Below are 21443 nucleotides of genomic sequence, written 5' to 3' on the forward strand. Positions count from 1 at the left end.
TGATAGAAAACCCCTGATAACACTTGCTCTACATATCATGTTTTAATTGCTTGTACAGTTAACCTTTAATTTTATTTAGTAACGTGTATCAAACTAGGGCTTTTTCAATTGTAAATATGTGGTTTTATTAAATAAAAGTCATGTAAAATTGTTACTTACGTTCACGGCAGCTTGGTTTAAAGTTGGAGCTCTCACCCTGAAGTATGGTAAAATCTCGAGTACCATGCTGTTTGAATATTTTAAAATCCACTTACTAGTCTCAGTTAAATAAGGAAGATGGTACAGTTATGGTAATTTAGTCAAGGGCTGGAAAGTTAGCGCTGCACCCCTTCTAGGCGGAGGGGAGCCCCAGCCTTGCTGCCTCTCGAGCCTGAGCGCCCGTGGCTTTAGCCCCTCGTCTCCACGTGTCTGCCACGCTCACCTGCTCACGTCCCTGAGCCTGCCGCCCGTGCGAGCAGGTCATCGGGCTTTCTGGGCCAGCCGCCGGGCTCTTGACACTACCTCGACCCTGCTGGGAGCCTCGTAAGGTCAGTGGGCGGCCGTGGCCCCTTCCCGTCTGGGGTGGAGACCAGCAGCACCGCCCGTGGCGGCGGTGGGCTAGGAGCAGGCCGCCAGGTCCCGCAGAGCTGGGCAGAGCGATGCCCACGTTTCGGTGCGCCCTTCCTTCCAGTGCTCGGAGGCGCGCGGCTCATGGGGTGTTTGGGCCCTCACACGGCGCTCAGAAACGGTGCCCTCTCTCCGCGAGTGACCTGCCTCACCGCTCTGGGCCACTGCCCTGTGGTCTCCGTCCTCCGCAGGCTGAGGGTGCTCGAGGGTTGACTGCCGGGGGCTCGCTCACTGCTCCACCCGTGCCGGGCTCTGGGCTGAGTGCTCCGTGGCTGACCTGATTCCTGTCCACGGCGGCTCTGTCACTGCCCCATTTCTGAGGTGTGGCTCAGAAGTGATCTGCTTGGGCCCCTGCAGCCAGTTGGTGGCAGAGCTGGGGTTCAGACTCTGGCCTTGTGGCTCCCCAGCCCTTGCTCAGAAACACCCCTCCCCAGAGAACACGTTGCTCTGGGGCCTTCGGAAGCTTTCCTCTGGGACCTCTGACCTCAGCTCAGAGGAGGTAGAGCCGTGCCCGACGGCCGGCCCCTGGGGGAGGACCCCCTTGCAACGCGTGAGCCGTGAGTGGGAGCGGAAGTTGGGGACCGTTTTCCCGAGAGAAACTGGGGGCTGACAGTTCAGAAACCACGCCCCCGCAGTGTGCAGCCTGCCGAGAAGGCAGGAGAGGGAACGAGGTGCTGCCAGTGGGGTGGGGAGGCGCCGGCCACCCAGTGGGGCCTTGGGGTGAGCTGTTGGTCACCAGGTGGACCAGAGGAAGGGCGCGGCCAGCGGAGGGAACTTAGAGCTAAGGAAGTCCTCAGATGGGAAGCGGCGGAGGTACGCTCCTGGAGTCCTTTTCACTCATAGCATTTGTATGCTTCATCACTCTGACTTAAGACTTACCTGAAAGTTTAAAACATCAACAGTACCAAATCGGGGTGCATTAACTCTTTTTATAGACAGGCATCCCTGTTGAGTGGCAAACATCTAAATTATGGCTGCAGAGGAACAGGTATTTCCACTTACGTAGTAAAAAATTTCCAATGTGATGTCACCAAAAAATGATTTTCATTTACCAGTAAAAAAGCGTTTCTTTTTCAGATGCCTGGAGCTCTATCCAGATAGTGCCTGCTTCACTCCTGCCAACTGCTGCTAAAAACAAACAAAAAACCCTCTGTAACAGTGGACACATCCGACTCAGACCAATTTTTTAAAAAAAGGCTAGTTTACCCTGAATGTTCCTGGCCCAGTAGGCTGCTCTCTGGCACGTCCACATCTACGAGTTGAGTGTAAGTCACTGTGATTCTTGTTCCAAAGTTTGTTTATGCCAATGGTAGTAGTTACTGTATTTACATAATTTAATGTTACGTGAACCGATGGTGCAAAAAGAAATTGTTGTTTCTAAGAACACTAAAAGCTTTGAAAAGTTTCAATAAAGGCAGATCTCTTTAAAATGCTATTGAATTGGGTGTGGGTGACACAACTGGAAAATAGTTAACATCTGTTGGGTGTTTACTGTGTGTCAGGCACTACGTTAAGCCTTTATATAAAATATCTGTTTGATCCTCACAGTAACTCTGAAATGGGTACCGAGAAAAACCAAGGTACAAAGAGGCTGAGCAACCTGCCTGATTTAGGAAGTGGTGTGGCCAGGATTTTGAAAGAAAATAATAATGGAGTCTGTGCTGAGATTATTTTACAAGAAATTTAAGTTTCTGAAATCCATAGACAATTCAAAATGGGTGCAGTCATTCGAGAATCAAACAATCTACCCTTAAGGGAAGGCCTTGGCTGTCTACCTGAAGATTAGAAGTGGTTGTACATTTGTATTTCGAAACTAGAATAAAGTGTTGAAAACAAAAAAAAAACCCAGAAGGCTAGTTTCATGTAACACCTCATTCGAATTTTCTCGTGCCTGCATTTTTCAGGCCCTGTACTTTTATTTTATTTATTTTTGGCTGTGTTGGGTCTTCATTGCTGCACGTGTGGGCTTTCTCTAGTTGCGGAGAGCGGGGGCTAGAGCGCAGGCTCACGGGCTTAGTTGCTCCGCGGCATGTGGGATCTTCCCGGACCGGGGCTCGAACCCGTGTCCCCTGCATTGGCAGGCGGATTCTTAACCACTGCGCCACCAGGGAAGCCCCAAGCCCTGTACTTTTTGACACAGAGATGAAAAAAAAATCTTTAGCCTTTTAGTGTTCATAAAAATAATCTTAGTTTTAGGGGTTTCTAGTCCAAACTCAGGCACTACTCTTTAACTCTCCCCTCATGGAAGGCAGGGTCTCTGCTGGAATGGACAACTCTGTGTATGTCCTTCTTCCGTGGCTGCAAGCCTGCTCCCCTGTCATTTTCCTCAGTGGTTCTACTTCGTGAGAAATCCTCTTTTCTGCCTATAATTGTTTCTGAATCTGACATAGAACTTGGTGCCTGACATATAATAGGCATTCAAGTAACCCTTATTTTCAGAAAATGAGACTGACATCATGCATTAGTCCAGCAAATTTATTCAACATTGATTGTGTGCTTGGCACTGTGCTTGGCCACTAAGGAGGATGGTAAGCCAACAGTCCTTGTCTTCCGGGGCCTTTGTCTCGGGGGCACAGAGGACGAAGCAGACAGTCACAAAGCCGTGGGTCAAAGGCTGGCATGGGGCTAAACGCAGGCTGCTGTGGGGTGCAGAGGGCTGTCAGTAAGACGGGGGAGAGGATGCTTTAGGGTCCTGGCTTCTGTAATCAACAGATGATTTGTCTAGTCAATTGGAACATCTCCAGCACAGGTCATGTACTTTGAGAGACCATCGGCAGCTTTGCTGCTTAAAGCAAGGCCAGCCGCATCAGTCTATTTTGTATCTTTGTGCTCGCAGAGACCTGCAAGTCACTGGGTTGAAGGCTTATGAGGAAAGGTTTGGATCCACCTGGGTAACTGCCAGTGGTTCAGAGTCAGCTGAAAATACCTGTTCTCTCTAGTGAACCAAGGGGCTGGTTACTGATAATGAAAGCTGCTCGCTTGGTGAAGGCACCGAGCCTGTTGCCAGTTTGACTTTCAAGCCTCCTCAGCCACAACAGAACCTAGTGCGCCTGTGTCGCTTTCAGTTTGAGACACCAGGAAAACCAAGTTCCATTTGTCAGTGATTCACTGCTTCACCTTGGTCTTGATGAATAGGGTGGAGAGAAGACAGAAATTGTAGAGGTTGAGGAGAAGGGAAGTAGGAAGGCAAAACTTTTCACTCCCCTGCTTGTTACATTTGTGTGCTCTGATAAGTACAGTGTTATAAAAAAGTGTGTAAGTGTGCTGAGTAAAAGGGATTTTAACCAACCTTTATTGGCTTTAAAGGGAACACACTTTAGAAAACAAAATCATGTCATCAAAAGATGAAAGTTATTGTGATTTTCTCACGACCAACTGAGTCACCTGCCTAGAGAAGGGTTTCTAAAGGGGTTTAGCACCAGAAAAGAGAGCACCCTTCTTATGATCTTTCTTACTCTTAAGTTCAGCGATGGGAGAATACTGTTAATCCCAAATCTGCACATCTCAAAATTCAAGCTAAGATTAAGAAGAAATAAAACCAAGCCCCTAGCTCCCCAAAGCGTCAAAGAAACCGGAAAATATTCATCACTGATTCCAGGTTAAGGAGATAGACCTATCAGGTGTTTCTTACATGAACTCAAGGAATGAGAGACATTTTAGTATTTGATACAGAGTAACATCATGTGCACAGTGAGGGTCCAAGATCTGAAGATATCTCGCTGAAAACAAAAGGCTTACAGACAGTCGGCAGTCACCAGTCTATATATTTTGCACCTGGCAAAATACACAATACAGTCACCACTCTGTCTTCATTGGAAGACAAAATTTCATTTTTTGGTACAGATCAATGCATTTCTTTTGTGGATCCAAGAAAACGTTTCATTGGAATTGAAGACTCGTTGAGCCAGAAACAAACATTCACAGTTAAGCAGACAGACTGAGCCTCCTTTCACTGGAAAAGGAGAGACGAAGGAACGTCAGCTCCTTTCCCTGGTTCTCATTCCTCCTGTTCCTGGGTATTTTTTTTATTACCCCAGAAGCTAGTGCTACTTACATGCAAAACAATTTTAGACTAAGGGAATTAGTGAGGTTCGAACGGAGCCGGGAGACTCAGGACCACACAGTTCAATGCACTCAAAGGGCATTTCACACTGAGCTTAACGTACAGGAATGTTGTTGGCACCCTGCCCCTTTGTCGAACCCTGTCACACATGGAGGAAGAAGTTCTCAGTGTCAGGGCACTGAAATTATGGAATTGCTCAGACAGAAAAGGGCTTTTGACAGCTTTTTATGAGGAGTAAGTCATCCCTGTTTGTTCCTCTGTACCTGTTTTACTTAAGCCTGTATGAATTGAGTGCTAACTCAGTTTTGTGCACAGCACTAATTGGGAAGCTGAAGAATTAAGAAGACAAAACACAGTTCCATCCCAAACATCACAGGCTGCCTTAAGAATGGCAAGAAATGGAGAATAAGAGTTAACGAAGGATGAAGTTGGCCGAGATCGAAGACGCTCTGCCGACTCTTTCCCGTCAAGGAGGCAGAAAGGCTTTGGCTTCCCTGAGCTTCTGCTTCACGCCTCTGCAGGAGAGAATAAGCCCAGCGTGATGGTGCTTCAGGGCTTCCAAGTGCTGGCTGAGTTCTTCAGTCCTGTCCACCTTCTCTTCCATGTCCCGAAGGAGTGCTTCCTTGCCCAGAAGCCCGCACTTCTGATTCAGCTTGATGTTGTCAATCCGCAGGCTGTCCCGGGCTTGCTTAGCCTTGGTCAAGATGTCCCTCTTTAGGGCCACCTGAGCCTCAATCTCCATAAGCTCTGACTTTTTACACGCGTTTTCTATGTCCACAAAGTGTAACTTTTCCTTCACATGGGTTATGATTTGCACATGGTTGGTCACCTTGCTGCGCAGTTTCAAAAGCTCCTCGTTCCTCTCCTCGACTTTCTCATGCAAGGTCTGGTTCTCAGTCTTAAGCTGTTCAAAATCTATCAGGAGCAGGCCCTCTGTCTGGCCCTCCTGGGCCCTCAGCCTGTTTTCAAAGTGCACCAAACTCCGCTTCAGCTGTACGTTCTCTAGCCTCACAGCGCTTATCGCCTTCTCCTTCTTATCCTCCGACGCCTGGATCTGCTCCACCTCTCGCAGAGCGGCCTGGCGATCACCCCTCATCCGGCAGCTGCCCATGGCCTGCATCACCACCTGCTTCTTGAGTGCCTGCAAGCGTCGCCATTCCTCCTGCACCCGGGAGAGCTTCTCTTCGCACTGCCGCTTCAGCTGGTCCAGCTCGCGGTGGTACCAGCGCAGGTCATCTGACGCCTGCTTCTTCAGATCCTCCAGCATGGCCAGATGGCGTAGGTACGCTTGCTCTTTCTCTGGGGCCTCAGGCTCCGCGCCCTTCTCGGGCACCTCGGCTGCATCCAGGCCCTTCTTCCGCAGCGCCTCGAGGATCCTGTGCTGCAGGTAGATGCTGTAGCGCTGGTGGCGCTCTCGCTCCGCCGTCAGGGAGCGGAACTGTGCCAGGAGCTCGGCGCGCAGCTGCTGCTCCTGCTGCTTCTGCACCTCCTCAGTCCCGTCGCAGCTCTCAAGCTCGGGTCCCTCGTCCAAATCCCCCAGCTCGTCCTCGGTTTTGCCCAGGCCTCCTTGCACAAGCTTCTCCTCGCTCTCTTCTCCTTCCTCCGCCAGCTGTCCTTCCCGCTCAGCCTCTCGGTCTGGCGCAGCCTCTTCCTTGCCGGCCGTGGCCTGCTGCAGACAGACCTGCGACGGGATTTCCTTCCTGCTCGGCTCCGCCGCCACCTCCGCCTCGTCCTCGTCCTCCTCCTCCCACTCCTCCTCTGGTTCCTCGGGGCCGCCTTCGGGCTCCGGCTTGGCTGGCTCCTCCGCCTCGGCCTCCGCCAGGTCCCCTGGCTCGGCCTCGGCCGGCCACTCCGGCTCTCCGGGCCCCTTCTCGCCAGCAACCTCGGTGGCCGCCGGCTGTTCCTGGGACTCGGCCGGCTCGGCGTCTTCCTCTGAAGCCTCTACGGCCTCCGCCTCCGGCGCCGGCCCCGCGGGTTCGGCCGGGGACTGGGGGCCAGAGCTGGTTTTGGTCCCGGACAGCCGTGAGGCCAGGCTCTCCACATCTCCAGCTTCCTTCTCGGGGTCCCCATTGTGGTCGGAGCGGTCGACCATCTCCCTCCCACCGGGCCGGCGCCGCGGACCCCGGCTGCAGGCTGTTAAGTTTCCAGGGGCAACCAGGGGCGCGCGCGGTGGGCCCGGCGATTGGCTGGACGTCCGCCTGGCGCCCTGCCCCTTCCCCCCGCCTCCTGGCAAGAGCAGGCCAATGGGAGGTCGCGAGCGGACGACGGGTAGCGTTGATTGGGGTATGCCGTAGGCTCGCTCCACGAGGGGCGTGGCGCGTGTGCCGCGCTTCCTTTCCGCCCTCTTCCCCGCGCCCGGCCTGGGGCGGGGCGTCGGGGAGACTGGGGGAGCGGCGGGCGGCCGGCGCTAAGGACGCGCAGGCGCAGAGCGGCGGGCCGGGCCCCCGCGCGGTGGCGCGCGCGGGGCGCCTGCGCGGTGCAGCGGGGCGACGGCGGCGGCGGCGGCGGCGGCCGGGCCGGCCCGAGGGCGCCTGCGTGTTGAGGCGGGACGCGGCCCGGCAGGCCGGCTCCGGCGGCGCCTGGGCGGGGCGGCGCGGTGGCGGCGGCCGCGGCGGCGGGCGACGGTTGCTGGAGCGCGGCGGCGGGCCCGGGCGGCGGCGCGCTGACGGCGGGCGCGGCGGCGGCGGGCGCGGGCGGCGGGCGGGGGAAGATGGCGGAGCTCGGTAAGAAGTACTGCGTGTACTGCCTGGCCGAGGTGAGCCCGCTGCGCTTCCGCTGCACCGAGTGCCAGGACATCGAGCTGTGCCCCGAGTGCTTCTCAGCCGGCGCCGAGATCGGCCACCACCGCCGCTACCACGGCTATCAGCTGGTGGACGGCGGGCGCTTCACGCTGTGGGGGCCCGAGGCCGAGGGCGGCTGGACCAGCCGCGAGGAGCAGCTTTTGCTGGATGCCATCGAGCAGTTCGGCTTCGGAAACTGGGTGAGCAGCGGGCCGGGAGGCCGGCGCACCTGCGGGTTCGGCGCGGCCGCGGAGGGCCGGGGGGACAGGGCCAGTTCACGCCCCAGACCCGGCGCAGAGAGGTTAAGCCACCCGCCCAAGGTCACACAGCAGGAAGTAGCGGAGCGGGGATGTGGACCGTGGCTGTCTGACACCAGGGCCGTTTTCCCCGCCTTTGGGATTCCTTCCGTAGGTGTCTGCTGAGTGCACCCCTTGGGCGAGACACCGGACGGAGTGGGAGTCGGGGGACACAGGCAGGTCCGCAGACTTGACAGCAGTAGGCGCCCGAGGAAGGAGTTGGTTTTGCCTGGAGGACAGTGGTGGTGAAGGCCAGACGAGCTCCACACGGGCCCGCGGCCTCTCCCACCGCCTCGCAGGCGCTCACCTTGCCTTCATGGCCCCGCTCGCTTTGTGGCCTGTGTCCCCTGCCAGGCACTTGTTCATCCTGTCGTCTTTTCGACACCAGGACCTCGTGTGAGGAGGACTCAGTGGGTTCCGCCACAGGAGCGTCCCGTCCTGGGTTTTGGTCTCTTCCTCTGTCAGGAGGTTTCTACAGGGACACTTATCTGAGAGGAAAAGGCGAGGGCTGGCCTGGATTCGTTCACGTCGGGCTCCTTGAGAGAGAGAGACGTGGCGGCGCTTCTCTAGGTGGTCCCTGAGGAGCGCTCTTTTCACTCTGCAAGAGGAAGCTCTCATCCCTATTAGAAGGGGAAAGCCTGGCTGTACTCCGGGCCGCATCCGCCAAGGATGTGCGGCCACCTCCAGGCCTTGTGAGAAGTAGGGAGGAGAGACCCGACCCCAGCTCCCCATCTTTCCAGACCCTTCCACTTGATGGTCCCCTGGCTTCCCCGAACCAGTATTTCATCTTGCTGCCACTTCTCCAGCAGTACAGCTGGCCCTCAGTATCCATGGGGGATGCGTTTCAGAACCCTCCCAGGCCACCAGAGTCCTCCAGTGCTCAGTCCCTTGTATAAAATGGCGAAGCGGGGTTGAACCCACGGATACCAAGAGCCGACCGTACACCTCTCCTCCTGGGCTTACTGGAAGACATTCCACACTTCTCCCCACATTCCCGAACACACCCTGCCTTTATTTATGTCTGCTTTTCTTTCTGTAAAGTGAGCCAGTCTTCAGGGACCAGTACCCGTTCCACAGCCCTGGAATCTTTACTCTTCTCCCCAGCTCCTTAGAGACGCTGCTGTACAAATTCTCACCTAGGCACCAGCGTCACGATTGCCACCCGCCAAAACCTTCCTTCTCACTTTGTCCTGAAATGCCGTTTATTGATGTGTATGGAGCATCTGCTCTGTGCATGTTACAGAAAGGCTTCATGTGGGTCTTCAGGGGCTTACAGTGTTGTGAGCAGCTGGTCCCGAGCCTGGAGTTCTGCCCTGAGCTCCAGCCTTCGATCGTGAACCCGTCCCAGACACCCTCGTGCTTCTCCCGGACACCTCGACGTTCCCTGACCCAGATCTCACACCTCGAGCAGTGGCTCGGGCTGCACATGAAGAGCCATCCTCAGGGCCTTCTGGGTCCAGTTCAGCAGCAGGCCTGTCTTCAGAATATTGCCAGAATCTAACCTCTTGCCACAGCCTTAGTCTGGGCTGATGTTTACCTCTCACCCGAGCACTTCGGGAGCCTCCTCACCGGCCTCTCTGCTTCATGCTTGTGCCCTGCAGCCCATTCCAGGCAACAGGATCAGAGTGATCTTTGAGGACACGTCACGTCACACCAGCTTTCGGTGGCGTCCAGTTCTCTGCAGGTGAAACTTCAGGGCCTGCAGGCCTTGTATTTCCTGCCTCCTCCTGGGATCCCAGCTGCTATCCTCCTTGATCATTTTTTAGTTCTTCTGCTTACAGAGTTCTTCCCCCAGATCATGGCTCGTGACTAGTCTTTCTTCTTGTATATCAGTGCCTTAGAGAGGCTTCCCTTCCCCACTTCTTTCTCGCAGCTCTTATCTCTACAGTAGCAGCTCAGAATAGCTAGCGTGGACTGAGAGCCTTGCTGGGCGCCAGGCCCCGTGCTGAGCTCTCCTGCGTTGCTTGTGAGATCTTCCCGGCAGCCCAGTGCGGCAGGTTTTAATGAGTAGTTTGACTTCAGAGGCTGTGCTCCTAGCTGCACTGTCTACACTGCCTGCCCTGCGGCACTGTGGAAAATGCTCGAAAAACGAGCCGGGGACTAAAACATTTGTAGTGTATCGGAGGAAGCTGGGAGGGCGTTCTGGAAAGCAGTACTTTTCAAACTTCAACTTGCACATGAATCACCTGGGGAGCTTGTTACAAATGCAGATTCCGGCTCCCGGCCGGCAGCAGGCTCAGCTCTTACGAGAGACAAAGCCGGGTGCTTCTCCCTGCCGAACCGGGGGTGGGTTTCTGGGGGAGGCTAGCCAGGCCTGGAGGTCCACAGGCCACGCCGAGGCGCCGGCTCCAGTGTCTGTAGCTGTGCTCTCTGGGGCTGCTTTACCCTGAGCTTCACTGTGCGTCGTCAGAAGCTCCTCTGCTGCTCTGAGATGTGTGTCGTTTCCAGGTGTGCGCTCGGTGTGCGCTCGTAAGCGGTGTGTCCCATGCTTGCCGTCGTTGGCGAGCGCCGGTTCTGGGTGGTGCTCCTCCCAGCGGCCCTGTGGGATGGCTCTTAGTTCATAGCTGAAGAGCAGCGACTCTGAGAACTTCATCGTGCAGGATGCCCCAGCCTTCCACGCGGCGGAGCCAGGGTTTAGACACAGGCCTGACCCCGGAGCCTGGGCCTTAGCCTCCCCGGGGTAACGAGCGACGTGAGGAGCCAGGTCTGGACCCGGCTCGGCGGGAGGTGGGTGGGTGGGACGGGGCGGCGTGCAGGAACCGGCTTTCACGGGCTGAGTGCGAAGTGTAGAGAAAGGCAGTGGGGACGGTGGTGCGGAGGAAGGTGAGAGCCTTCATTCCGATTTCTCCGATGGTTCGTGTGAGCGCGGGGTCGTGGGGACTTTGTGGGGACCGGCTGCCGTGAAGCCCCGGGCCATCTGCTCACGCCGTGTCCCAGGGCTGCGGGCCCAGCCGAGGGGTACTGGCAGTAAGGCCGGGAGGGTTTGGGGACGAGCCGCGGGGGCCGGGGGGGACACACAGCTGTGACGACGAGACTGGGGAAGGGCTGGCGGGTGGGCCCACAGGGTCTCATCACCGTGGGTATTGAGACCTCCTCCCCCGAGGGCAGCCGGTTGTGTTGTGGACGCCGTGCAGATTCAGAATGAGACGCGGATCCTGCAGGAATGTAGATACAGATGTAAACACAGGGGTGAAATATTCTACGTTTGTTGATCGGTTGAGGGAGGCCCGGGCTCCTGCAGACGGTGGTCAGGAGGACTCTAGGGGGAGGTGGGTTCAAGCCGGCCTTGAAGCTGGATTTCAGGTTGAAAAAGGACGCGAAGTTCTCCGTGGACTCTGCGGGGGCTTGTGCTCGCGCACATGCATTCGGCCTGACTATTGGAGGCAGGTGGGGTGTCCTGAACAAGGAGTTGTACGCTTGTAGATGACAGGAGGCATCCGGCAGCCTGGGTGATGCCGGATATGTAGGTGATCGCTGTGCTGTGCAGTCGTTGGTTCATTTGTTCATCTGGCACTTACTTGGGGCCCATTTTTTTTTTTTTTTTTTTTTGCGGTACGCGGGCCTCTCACTGTTGTGGCCCCTCCCGTTGCGGAGCACAGGCTCCGGACGCGCAGGCTCAGCGGCCATGGCTCACGGGCCCAGCCGCTCCGCGGCATGTGGGATCTTCCTGGACCCGGGCACGAAGCCGCGTCCCCTGCATCGGCGGGCGGACTCTCAACCACTGTGCCACCAGGGAAGCCCTGGGGCCCGTTTTATGTCAGCCCCTATGCTAGGTGCACAGAGCAGCCTCTGGGTGAGGTCTGGAAATAGGTGTTTACAGACGTTCTCTGGGAGTCCTAATGCAGTGGGTCAGCAGAGCCTCGTTTGGGGACCATGAGAACTGTCACCTTCTCAACCAGGCGCAAGTCCCTTCTGTGTTGGCGGGAGCGGGCAAGTCCATCCCGTGAGCCTCCCGACGGCGGGGTTCTCAGTCGCCATTGCGGATGGGGAGGAGGCGGCGGGGGGAGAGCCTGGATGGAGAAACCAGCCAGGATGGGCACGGTTGTCCAGAGCGGTGTGACTGAGAGCGCCTGGTCGGCTTGTTAAACGCGGGTCCTGCCCCCCTCCCCCTCCGGGTTCTGAAGTCACAGGTGTGAGTCTTGGTGTGAGAATCTGCATTTCTCACCACCTCACCGGTGAAGCTGCCGCTGGCCCAGGGGCCCTCCTTAAAGACCACTGATGTGGAGCACGGCCTGTGACTTCTAAAACTTCTATTATTTAAAAAAAAGTGTATATTTTTATTGTGGTGAAACATACATAATGTAAACTTTGCCATTTTAACCAGTTGTAAGTGTCCAGTTCGGGGGCATTAGTACATTCACGTTGGGCAGCCATCACCACCATCGTCCCCAGAACATCTTCACAGACAGAAACTCCGTCCCCCGTTTCCACCTCCCCCAGCCCCTCGTAGTTGCTGTTCTATTTTGTGTCCCTGTGGGTTTGCCTGTTCTGGGGACCTCACGTAATAATGTTTGTGCTTTTGTGACTGGCTTGTTTCACTTAGGATAATGTTCCCCAGGTTCGTCAGGGTTGTAGCCGGTGTCGGGACTCCTTCCTCCTCAAGGCTGAATGATACTCCACTGTGTGGACGGACAGCTTTTGCTTATCCAGCCTCCCACCGATGGGCACTTGGGTGGCTTCCGCTTCTGGCTGTTGGGGATGGCGCTGCAGTGAATGTAGGTGTGCAGGTATCTGTTGGAGTCCTTACTATTTTGGGTAAACACCAGGAGATGGAATTGCTGGATCCGTGTGATTTTTTTTGAGGACCTGCCATGCTCTGTTTTTGCAGTGGGGCACACAGCTTTATCAGGCTCTTTCACAGGTAGCCTGATTTGACCTGAGAGGCTTTAGTCCCCTTGAGGGCCGGTCCCTTGTGTGAGCTGGTGAATCCTGAGTGAGTTTAGGGAGGCAGACAGGGAACCTGGAACTGGGGGGAGGCTTACAGAACTTTCCAGCTAAAAAACCTAGCAGACAGGATTAGTGGCCCAGGGAAACAGGGCCCCTGGAATGGCTGATGACCTGGAAGCACAGACGAGAGACCCGTGTTAGGCACCGACCTCTGCGGTCGGAGGCGGCCCTGACCCGGACAGCAGCGCATCCCGGAGGAGGGGTCGGGCTGGAAGGCAGGGGAAGGTCTGGGGCCTACGATGCGGGATGGGCGGCCCAGGGCATCCTTCCAGCCCCCAGAGGCAGGCGGGCTGTTCTCTTCAGTGTGAAAGGTGACCGGCCGGGGCTGGAGGAGGCAATGGCCGCGTCCAGGGCCCCGTGTGAGCGCACAGGGGGCTGGCCCGGCCCGGGGTCTTCGCAGCCGGTCCGAGGAGAAGGTCACATGTGCACGTGGGGGCGCAGAGGCCCAGGCGGGGCTGCAGGTCCAGGTCTGGGTCCGGGTCCGAAGCCCAGGTTTAGTCCACGGGGCAGGCGGACGAGAGTAAGCAGTGACTGAGGGAGGCCGGTGCCCAGGCTCCTGCTCGCGTCCCTGTCACAGGCTCCGGCCCTTTGTCCCCGTGGTGGGCGGCCCCGGGCGCTCCTCTGGGCGCGAGGAGAGCCGTGGGGGGAGCCGGCCGCAGAGCGCCCTCCGGGCTCTGAGTCCGCCCTCCTGGGCCCGCGGCTCTGAGGCTCCCGCCTCGGCCCTGGACCCCACTCTCCCCCGGCACTGCAGGCCACTCGCTCTCTGCTGCCCCGGGGCCCCTGCAGCGTCCTGGCTGCTCCCGGGGTCTCTGCCCCAGCCCCCGGGACTGCCGGGTTGCTTCTGTCCCCTTGAGGCTTCTTCCCTTAAAGAGAAAGGAAGCTGGAGCGGGGCCTCTCTGGGGAGATGCAGCGCACGTCCGCCCCGGGCCTGGCCCCTGCGCCTCCGGAGCGAAGGCAGACGCTGCCGCCGAGAAAGGATGTGCACTCTCCAGGATGCTCTAGAGCAGAACCGCCAACCTGCACAGGAAGGATGCTCTGTGACGCTAAAGATAGTCGTTCTGCTAAAGGCACTGGTTTGTGCACAAAGATTGGACTGAATTCTCTGCCCGGGAAGAAGTAGGTCGTGCAGTGCCCTCACACATCCCGGAGGGGAGAGAGGGAGCCGCGGTCGCACTTCTGTGATGCGGTCCGTCTGGAAGGGAGAGCGGGAGCCCGGCGGCGGGGCCTTGCACTGCCTTTTGAACGTCTCAGAAAGCAGTTGACTGCATGGCCTGCTCTTGCTGTGCCCTGCGCCACCGGGTGGGCGAGTGCTGGCCGGTGCCCTGGGGGTAGTAGCTTCACCCAGGGTTATTCTCCCAGTCCGTAAAAGTCATGGTACCTTGTGGGAACTGCTAGGAGGATGAAACGAGGTGACAGATGTAAAGGGTCGTACGCTATTCATGATGATTTTTGTTTTATCCTGACCAAACCCTTTAAGAGGAGAAATTACAGATCAAGAAGCAGAAGTTGAGAGGATAAGGACCCCACGCTAGTGAGTAATTGAGCCAGAATCTGACCCTAGTTCTGGGGATCGTCAAAGCCTCCCTGGAGGAGATGATCTGGGTCTTGAGAATAAACACAGGTTGTGGAAGTGACGCTGACAGCTTCGTAGTAGTAACAATAGCCAACATCCCTGGGGGCACACTGTGCCCGGCACTGGGCCAAGCACTGTGCGTGCGTTACCTCATTAACTCCCTCTTCTGTGCCGTGAAGGAGGTGGTAGCATGACCTCCGTAATTCAGACAGGGAGGCTGAGGCGCAGAGAAGTGACTCATCTGAGTGGCCGCGCAGTGCAGGGGTGGAGCCAGGAGTGGGTCGCGAGGCCCGGCCCCAGCCTGTGCACGTGGGGGATGGTTGGCACAGCAGCCCGGCGGGCAGACCTTCAGGTCAGGAGGGGCCAAGGCCACCTCGGGAGAGAGCGGCCAGCACGGAGGGCAGAGACCCCGAGGCGGCGCCGCTGGCGGGAGCGGGCCGGCCCGCAGTGCTGGCGGCTCTCTGGACGGTTCTTTCTCCCTTTCCCTGCTCAGGTGCTGGAGGCTGGCATGCGTGCGCCTGGAAAGGCCGGAGGGCGTGCAGAGCAGCCAGAGATCCCGGTGGAGCTGTTGCCCACTGGGGCCTCCTTCCTCTCCTGGAGAGGCCGCATCCTGGCCTGGGTCTAGTGACTTTGGAAAGTAGACTTCACGGGCCCAGTTCAGTGTCTGAGAGACACGTTTTCCTTTATTTTTCGGAGGACTTAAGGGAGCAGCATCCCTACCTCTCCTTACCTTTTTGCAAAGATGGGAGTCTCTTTCTTTCTAAGCGTTTAGCGTTAGATTTCGGGCTACTTGCGGTGTGTTACTGCATGCTGCTGTGGGGGCGGAACCAACCGCAGGATACGGTTGTGTTCCTTGTTTAGCTCTAGTTGTACTTGAAGTGAACTTTCTCTTTAAATCTCTTTCCCCCAAACTCACTTTTGTTGCTTCTGCCTGCCCAGCTGTCTGTCTCTCCATCCATGCTTCTGTTCATCTGTCCCTCCATCCATCCTCTGTCAATCTTATCTGTCCATCTGTCTATCCATCCATCCGGACTAAGCAACAACTTTGACCTTGAATGTGTGAGGGAAAGAACTTCCCTCCCATTCGTTCCCCTGCTGTCACATGGGACGCTGTCACTTGGTGATGGGACACTTCTCTCACTTGTGTGACCACTGACACGTGAAGATTGAAGGGGGTGACGAGCAGGGTGCTGGGCCTGTGGCAGGAGTGCCGTTGCTGTTCTTAACCATCATCTTTCTATGGTTTCGCTTCCCTGAACCTGTCTGCCTTCTGTGGACTCCTGTTAGAATCAGAGCTGGGTCGTCGCTGTCACTCAGACTGTTCCATTACGACCCTCCCTGTTTGAGGGTCCTTGGAAACGAGGATCTTGCGTGCTTTCCCGGGCCTTTCTCAGTGCTCGTGAAGTTCACGTGGTGGCCCCGGGGGGGGCGATTCTCTTCAGCAGCAGCTGGTGGCCAGTGTCTCTCCTGGCAGTGGCTGGCGTGATTGCTGATGGGGGTTCCTGGGCTCCTGGTGACAGGGCGCTAGCCCCACAGTGCCCCACTGATCTGTGGCTTCATAAATAACCCCTCACCCGGCTCCATCTGGAGCCAGAGACCCCCTTTGTTACCTGAAGAGGAGCTGGATAACTGAGATGTCAGCGCAGGGCCCGCAGCTGTGTGACCCTCTTGCCTGGCGAGGCCGGGAACTGCCTGGCCCCCACGCAGCGTGGGAGTGTCTGCAGATTTGCAGAGCGAGGCGTGGAGCCACGGAAGCGTTGGGGTGTCGTCCCCTGGAACACAAGAGCCGTGTCTTTTTTTTTTTTTTTTTTTGCGGTACGCCGGCCTCTCACTGTTGCGGCCTCTCCCGTTGTGGAGCACAGGCTCCGGACGCGCAGGCGCAGCGGCCACGGCTCACGGGCCCAGCCGCTCCACGGCACGTGGGATCCTCCCGGACCGGGGCACGAACCCGCGTCCCCTGCATCGGCAGGCGGACTCTCAACCACTGCGCCACCAGGGAAGCCCAAGAGCCGTGTCTTTTAAGGGCTCTGTATGTTTTTCCTTTACACATTTTGGATGAAAATCTTAGACCTGTGTAAACAGAGCATTGAGGCAGAATTTAACTTTACTTAAAAAATACTTGTAGTCTTACTCAGAAGAAGTGAAAAACCAGCACACAGAATCCCTCGCGAAATGTGCGCATCTTGCACCTGCTCAGTGCAGGAAGCCAGCGTTGGCCCAGAGCCTTTAGCTCACCGCAGACAGGCCCGGGGTCCCCCCAGCACCCCCGTTGAGGTAGCTGCCACGTCTCGTCCTCTCTGGGTCTGCACACTTCCTTCCGTGTCTCTGGGCCCGGGACGCCTGTGGGGAGTGCTGGCCCAGTGCTTGTGGGGCATCTGTAGTTTGGGGTTGGCTGCCGGGCCCTGGCCTCACAGTGGTGAACAGAGCCGACCAGGGTCCCCTCTCCTGATGCTTCCCTCTGCTTGGGACTTTTCCTTAGTTTTGGAAATGGGCAGTACGTTCATAACTTGAAAACGCAAAGCCGTAAGAAGGTGTGCAGTGAAGTGGCCCACTGCCAACCCCACCCGATGCCCTGGGGGACGGGCTGGAGTCGTGTGTCCTTAGAAGGTGTCTGACGCACCACAGGCGGAGAGCTTTCTGTCTCCCAGCTGTTTGGGCACGAGGGCACGAGGGCAGCAGCGTGAACACACCCTTCTGCTGCGTGTTTTCAGCTGCCCCATGTGGGAGCGAACGCGGGTGAGGCCCCGGGAGCCCTCGCCGGGAGGATGCACCGTGCATCCCTGGCCTGCGGCCCCCAGGCTTCCTTGCTGCCTCCACAGCCTCTGCTCTCTGTTCCCAGAGTGTCGGGATTGATGGAGAGAACCTTAGATCAGTAAAAATACCTTGGTTTGGTCAGATGCAGCTTTACTGCCGAGAATCCTTCTGTTCTTTCAGGGTTTAAATTTTAACCTCAGTGTGGTGCTCTGAGCATCTGATGCTTTCTGGGAGGCAGGTCGCTGGGGTTCAGGGTGGACAGCGGACTTGCTGGAGGGCAGAGCTCTCACAGCGGGTCTGCACCGCACCAGGGACGGGGCCCAGATCTGGGGCCCAAGTTCCTACGCACGCAGCCTGGGTGGAAGCTGCAGTGAGGGGGAGAGGCTGAGGGGCACGGCTCCCCGAGCTGGCAGCTCAGACCAGGCGCAGGCGGGCAGTCCCGCTCCCGACACGCTCACCAGGGTGACATGCTCCCGAAAGGGCGTGGGTCAGGGACAATGTCTTCCTAGCGTGTTCCAGGGGCTCCTGGGCCCCAGAGTGGGGTGGAGGAAGACTGTTACCGTCCACGAGAGCCTCACCGGCCGCTGAGGGGGGCTCTTGCTCCTTTACTGTGGGACTCAAGGCTCCGAGGAGGGCGGGGCCAGCCTGCGTCAGTGACAGTAGCTGTTGGGAATGGTTGCGACTTGCTTTTGTTTTGTTGTTTGTTTTTTTTTTGCGGTACGCGGGCCTCTCACTGTTCTGGCCTCTCGTCTTGCGGAGCATGGGCTCCGGACACACAGGCTCAGCGGCCACGCTCCGCGGCATGTGGGATCCTCCCGGACCGGGGCACGAACCCATGTCCCCTGCATCGGCAGGCAGACTCTCAACCACTGCGCCACCAGGGAAGCCCTGTTTCGTTGTTTTTTGGACGAAATGCTTCCTGGGGTAGGATAATGACAGAGTTGATGCTAAGAGTGAGTGATTTTTTTTCTTTTTGAGTGTTTTTATAAATTTATTTATTTATTTTTGGCTGTGTTGGGTCTTCGTTGCTGCGCACGCGCTTTCTCTAGTTGCGGCGAGCGGGGGCTGCTCTTTGTTGCCGTGTGCGGGCTTCTCATTGCAGTGGCTTCTCTTGTTGTGGAGCATGGGCTCTAGAGTGCAGGCTCTGTAGCTGTGGCTCGTGGGCTCAGTAGTTGTGGCTCGTGGGCTCAGTAGTTGTGGCTCGCGGGCTCTAGAGCGCAGGCTCAGTAGTTGTGGCGCACGGGCTTAGTTGCTCCGCGGCATGTGGGATCTTCCCGGACCAGGGCTCGAACCCGTGTCCGCTGCATTGGCAGGCGGATTCCCAACCACTGTTCCACCAGGGAAGAAGCCCGCTAAGAGTGATTTTTAAAGAAGAAAGCATGTAGTTTCTCCATGAGACAGAGTCTAACTTTAGCTCTGGTCCTCCCTTTTCCCTGCATGGTGCTCAGAAAGAGGCCTTGCAGTTAGGTCCTGGTCCTGCCTTCTTTGTTCCGGTGCCTTTCAGCCCCGTCCTCTGCACGGCACCTCCGGGAGGGCCGCTGGGTCTGGTCACTGTACCAGGGATCCTTCCTAATGCTTCCCTTCCCTCCCCTCCCCTCCCCTCCCCTCCGTGCCCAGTTTGTCAGCAGCGTCAGCCCGAGGGGGCCGGCTGTTTTCTTGGGTTCCAGTTTGGCCTTTCGGGGTGCAGGGAGCATCCTGATCTCGGGGGGCGGGGGGGGCGCGAGTTTCTGGGGCGGAAGGCAGCCTGTGCGACGCCCCGGCGGCTGCCAGAGCGGGGAGGGCAGAGCGTGGGGTGAGCGAGGCCTGCGGGGTGCTGAGTGGCTGCCGGTGAATGAGTGCGCATTCTGGGCAAACTTTCTGAAGTGGCTTTAGCGGTTGACTTTGAGGAAGAGGCCTCTTGGCAGGAGGAAAAGATTGAGGGAGTTGTACGATTTCCTCCCATTAATAACCCTGTGTTCGCGGGCAGTTACCTTCTGTAGGAATGAACGCCTGTTTGCAGCCTGGGCGTTTCCAGCTGCCAGACCACGGGGGCTGTCAGAAGTGGTGGCTCGCCTTCCCCTTTGAAAGGCTCTTTCCCACTCAACCCGACCGCCCCCTAGGAAAGGGACAGGCGGACCCTCGGGGCCGGGGTGTCAAAGACCGGGCCTCGGCCCTTTCTCTTGGGAGACGGGCAGCGCGCTGGAGACCCGGGTGCGTCTGTTGTCCGGTGTGGGAATGGAGAGGTGGGCTGGGATGAGGCGGGCGCCCCAGGGCTCTGGCTGTGCGCCCGCGTCCTGTGAGCCCCTCAGCCAGACAGCCGCCCCGAGTGCGGGGCGTGCGGCGGGCAGATCGGCCCGTGCCAGGGGCCTCTGCTCACCCTCCTAGGGAGCCCGGAGGAGAGTCGGGGTCTCAGACATGGGTTCCAGCCCCACTCTGCCGCCAGCTTGCACCGTGACCCCGTGCACGTTGGTGCCTCTCTGGGTCCTCACTTTCTCGCGGGTGGAATCCTCGAAGTTCCCTCTAGCGCTGACTTCCATGCGATCAGCCCAGCCCAAGAGAACGTGCAGGAGTGTCTCCGGGGGCGAAGGGAGGGGGGGACCATGATGATGCCATAGGAAGTAGTTCAGGTGAACCTTTGCGAAAGCGTTAAGGGAATCGCGCGAACCCTGAGTCTGACACTCTGACTTTGGAAATGACCTCTGACCTTTGCCCTTGTAGGAGGATATGGCTGCTCACGTTGGCGCTTCCCGGACTCCCCAGGAAGTGATGGAGCATTATGTAAGCATGTACATCCACGGAAACCTGGGGAAAGCCTGCATCCCCGACACCATCCCCAATCGGGTGACAGACCACACCTGCCCCAGTGGAGGCCCCCTGTCTCCCAGCCTCACCACTCCCTTGCCTCCCCTAGACATCTCGGTGGCCGAGCAGCAGCAGCTGGGCTACATGCCACTGCGGGACGACTACGAGATCGAGTACGACCAGGACGCCGAGACGCTCATCAGCGGGCTCTCGGTCAACTACGACGACGACGACGTGGAGATCGAGCTGAAGCGCGCGCACGTGGACATGTACGTGCGGAAGCTCAAGGAGCGGCAGCGGCGCAAGAACATCGCGCGCGACTACAACCTGGTGCCCGCCTTCCTGGGCAAGGACAAGAAGGAGAAGGAGAAGACGGCCAAGCGCAAGGTCACCAAGGAGGAGAAGGAGCTGCGGCTGAAGCTGCGGCCGCTCTACCAGTTCATGTCCTGTAAGGAGTTCGACGACCTCTTTGAAAACATGCACAAGGAGAAGATGCTGCGCGCCAAGATCCGGGAGCTGCAGCGGTACCGGCGCAATGGCATCACCAAGATGGAGGAATCGGCCGAGTACGAGGCGGCCCGGCACAAGCGGGAGAAGCGGAAGGAGAACAAGAACACGGCCGGCTCCAAGCGGGGGAAGGAGGACGGCAAGGACAGCGAATTCGCCGCCATCGAGAACCTGCCCGGCTTCGAGCTGCTGTCGGACCGCGAGAAGGTGCTCTGTAGCTCCGTGAACCTGAGCCCCGCTCGCTACGTGACCGTCAAGACCATCATCATCAAGGACCACCTCCAGAAGCGGCAGGGCATCCCCTCCAAAAGCCGCCTGCCCAGCTACCTGGACAAGGTCCTGAAGAAAAGGATTTTAAACTTCCTCACGGAGAGTGGTTGGATTTCCAGGGATGCTTCCTGAAGGCGAGTCCCTGTGAGACCTGGAGTGATGCTGAAAAGCTTGTGAGCCAAAATGACCCGGGGCGGGGGAGGGGGGGTAGGGGAGGGGCGAGGAAACGCTTTTTTCCCCCGTTGCTCTTTTTTAAACAAATTGAGTTCTCTTTTGGGGGATATAAATTCTTTTTATGGTCCTCTTTAGAAGCAATAGTAACTGTTATATCAGATCATGAGGGAGACAAGTATCTATTTTACCTTAGTCCTGAAAGTAATACTTTAAGATGACGATTTGCCTTTAAGTGTTCAGTTTGGAGAATTACGAGATTGGGTAATTTCCCTTTGTGAGTTTCTTCCCTTTGGTACCTGACTGTTGTGCTGTGGGCAGAGGGACTCCTTGCCCTGCCGGGCTGCCAGCTCCGCCCTGTGACCTGACACCCCGGCACAGCCCGGCACGTGGCACTTTAGATGGGGGCCGGGCAGGGCAGGTGGAAGAGAGGCCGGGGGAGGACAGGACAGGGCGTCCGCAGGGACTGGAGAGGAGGAATGTGGTGTGGAACAAGTTGCCCAAATGGAGCGTCCGTACCTCCCAAATCCGACCGCCCCGGCTTGTTCCCGGGGGTGAGGGGGTCACCGTGGGAGGAGCAGCGGCCCTTGGCAGGCTCCCTTGGGTCTCGGGGGCACCGGGCCCAGCACGGACTGCCAGAATGCTGGGGCTGCTTTTTGCTGCTCTGGGAACTTGCATGCGTTTTACTTGGAAGA

At 57.6% G+C, this 21443-nt stretch overlaps 2 protein-coding genes across 2 annotated transcripts; one reads left to right on the top strand and one right to left on the bottom strand.

Moving 5' to 3' along the window:
* Nucleotides 1-5135: 5135 nt before the first annotated feature.
* On the bottom strand, nt 5136-6761 carry CFAP184 (cilia and flagella associated protein 184). Its single transcript, XM_065877286.1, has one exon. The coding sequence runs from the start codon at nt 6759-6761 to the stop codon at nt 5136-5138; it is 1626 nt and encodes a 541-aa protein (XP_065733358.1).
* A 618-nt stretch (nt 6762-7379) lies between these two features.
* On the top strand, nt 7380-20709 carry TADA2B (transcriptional adaptor 2B). Its single transcript, XM_065878194.1, has 2 exons — nt 7380-7649; nt 19717-20709. Exons 1-2 carry the CDS (start codon nt 7380-7382, stop codon nt 20707-20709), a joined length of 1263 nt encoding a protein of 420 aa, XP_065734266.1.
* The last annotated feature ends 734 nt before the right edge of the window (nt 20710-21443 follow it).

Source organism: Phocoena phocoena, chromosome 5 (genome assembly GCF_963924675.1).
Source record: "Phocoena phocoena chromosome 5, mPhoPho1.1, whole genome shotgun sequence".
Classification (NCBI taxonomy): Eukaryota; Metazoa; Chordata; class Mammalia; order Artiodactyla; family Phocoenidae; genus Phocoena; species Phocoena phocoena.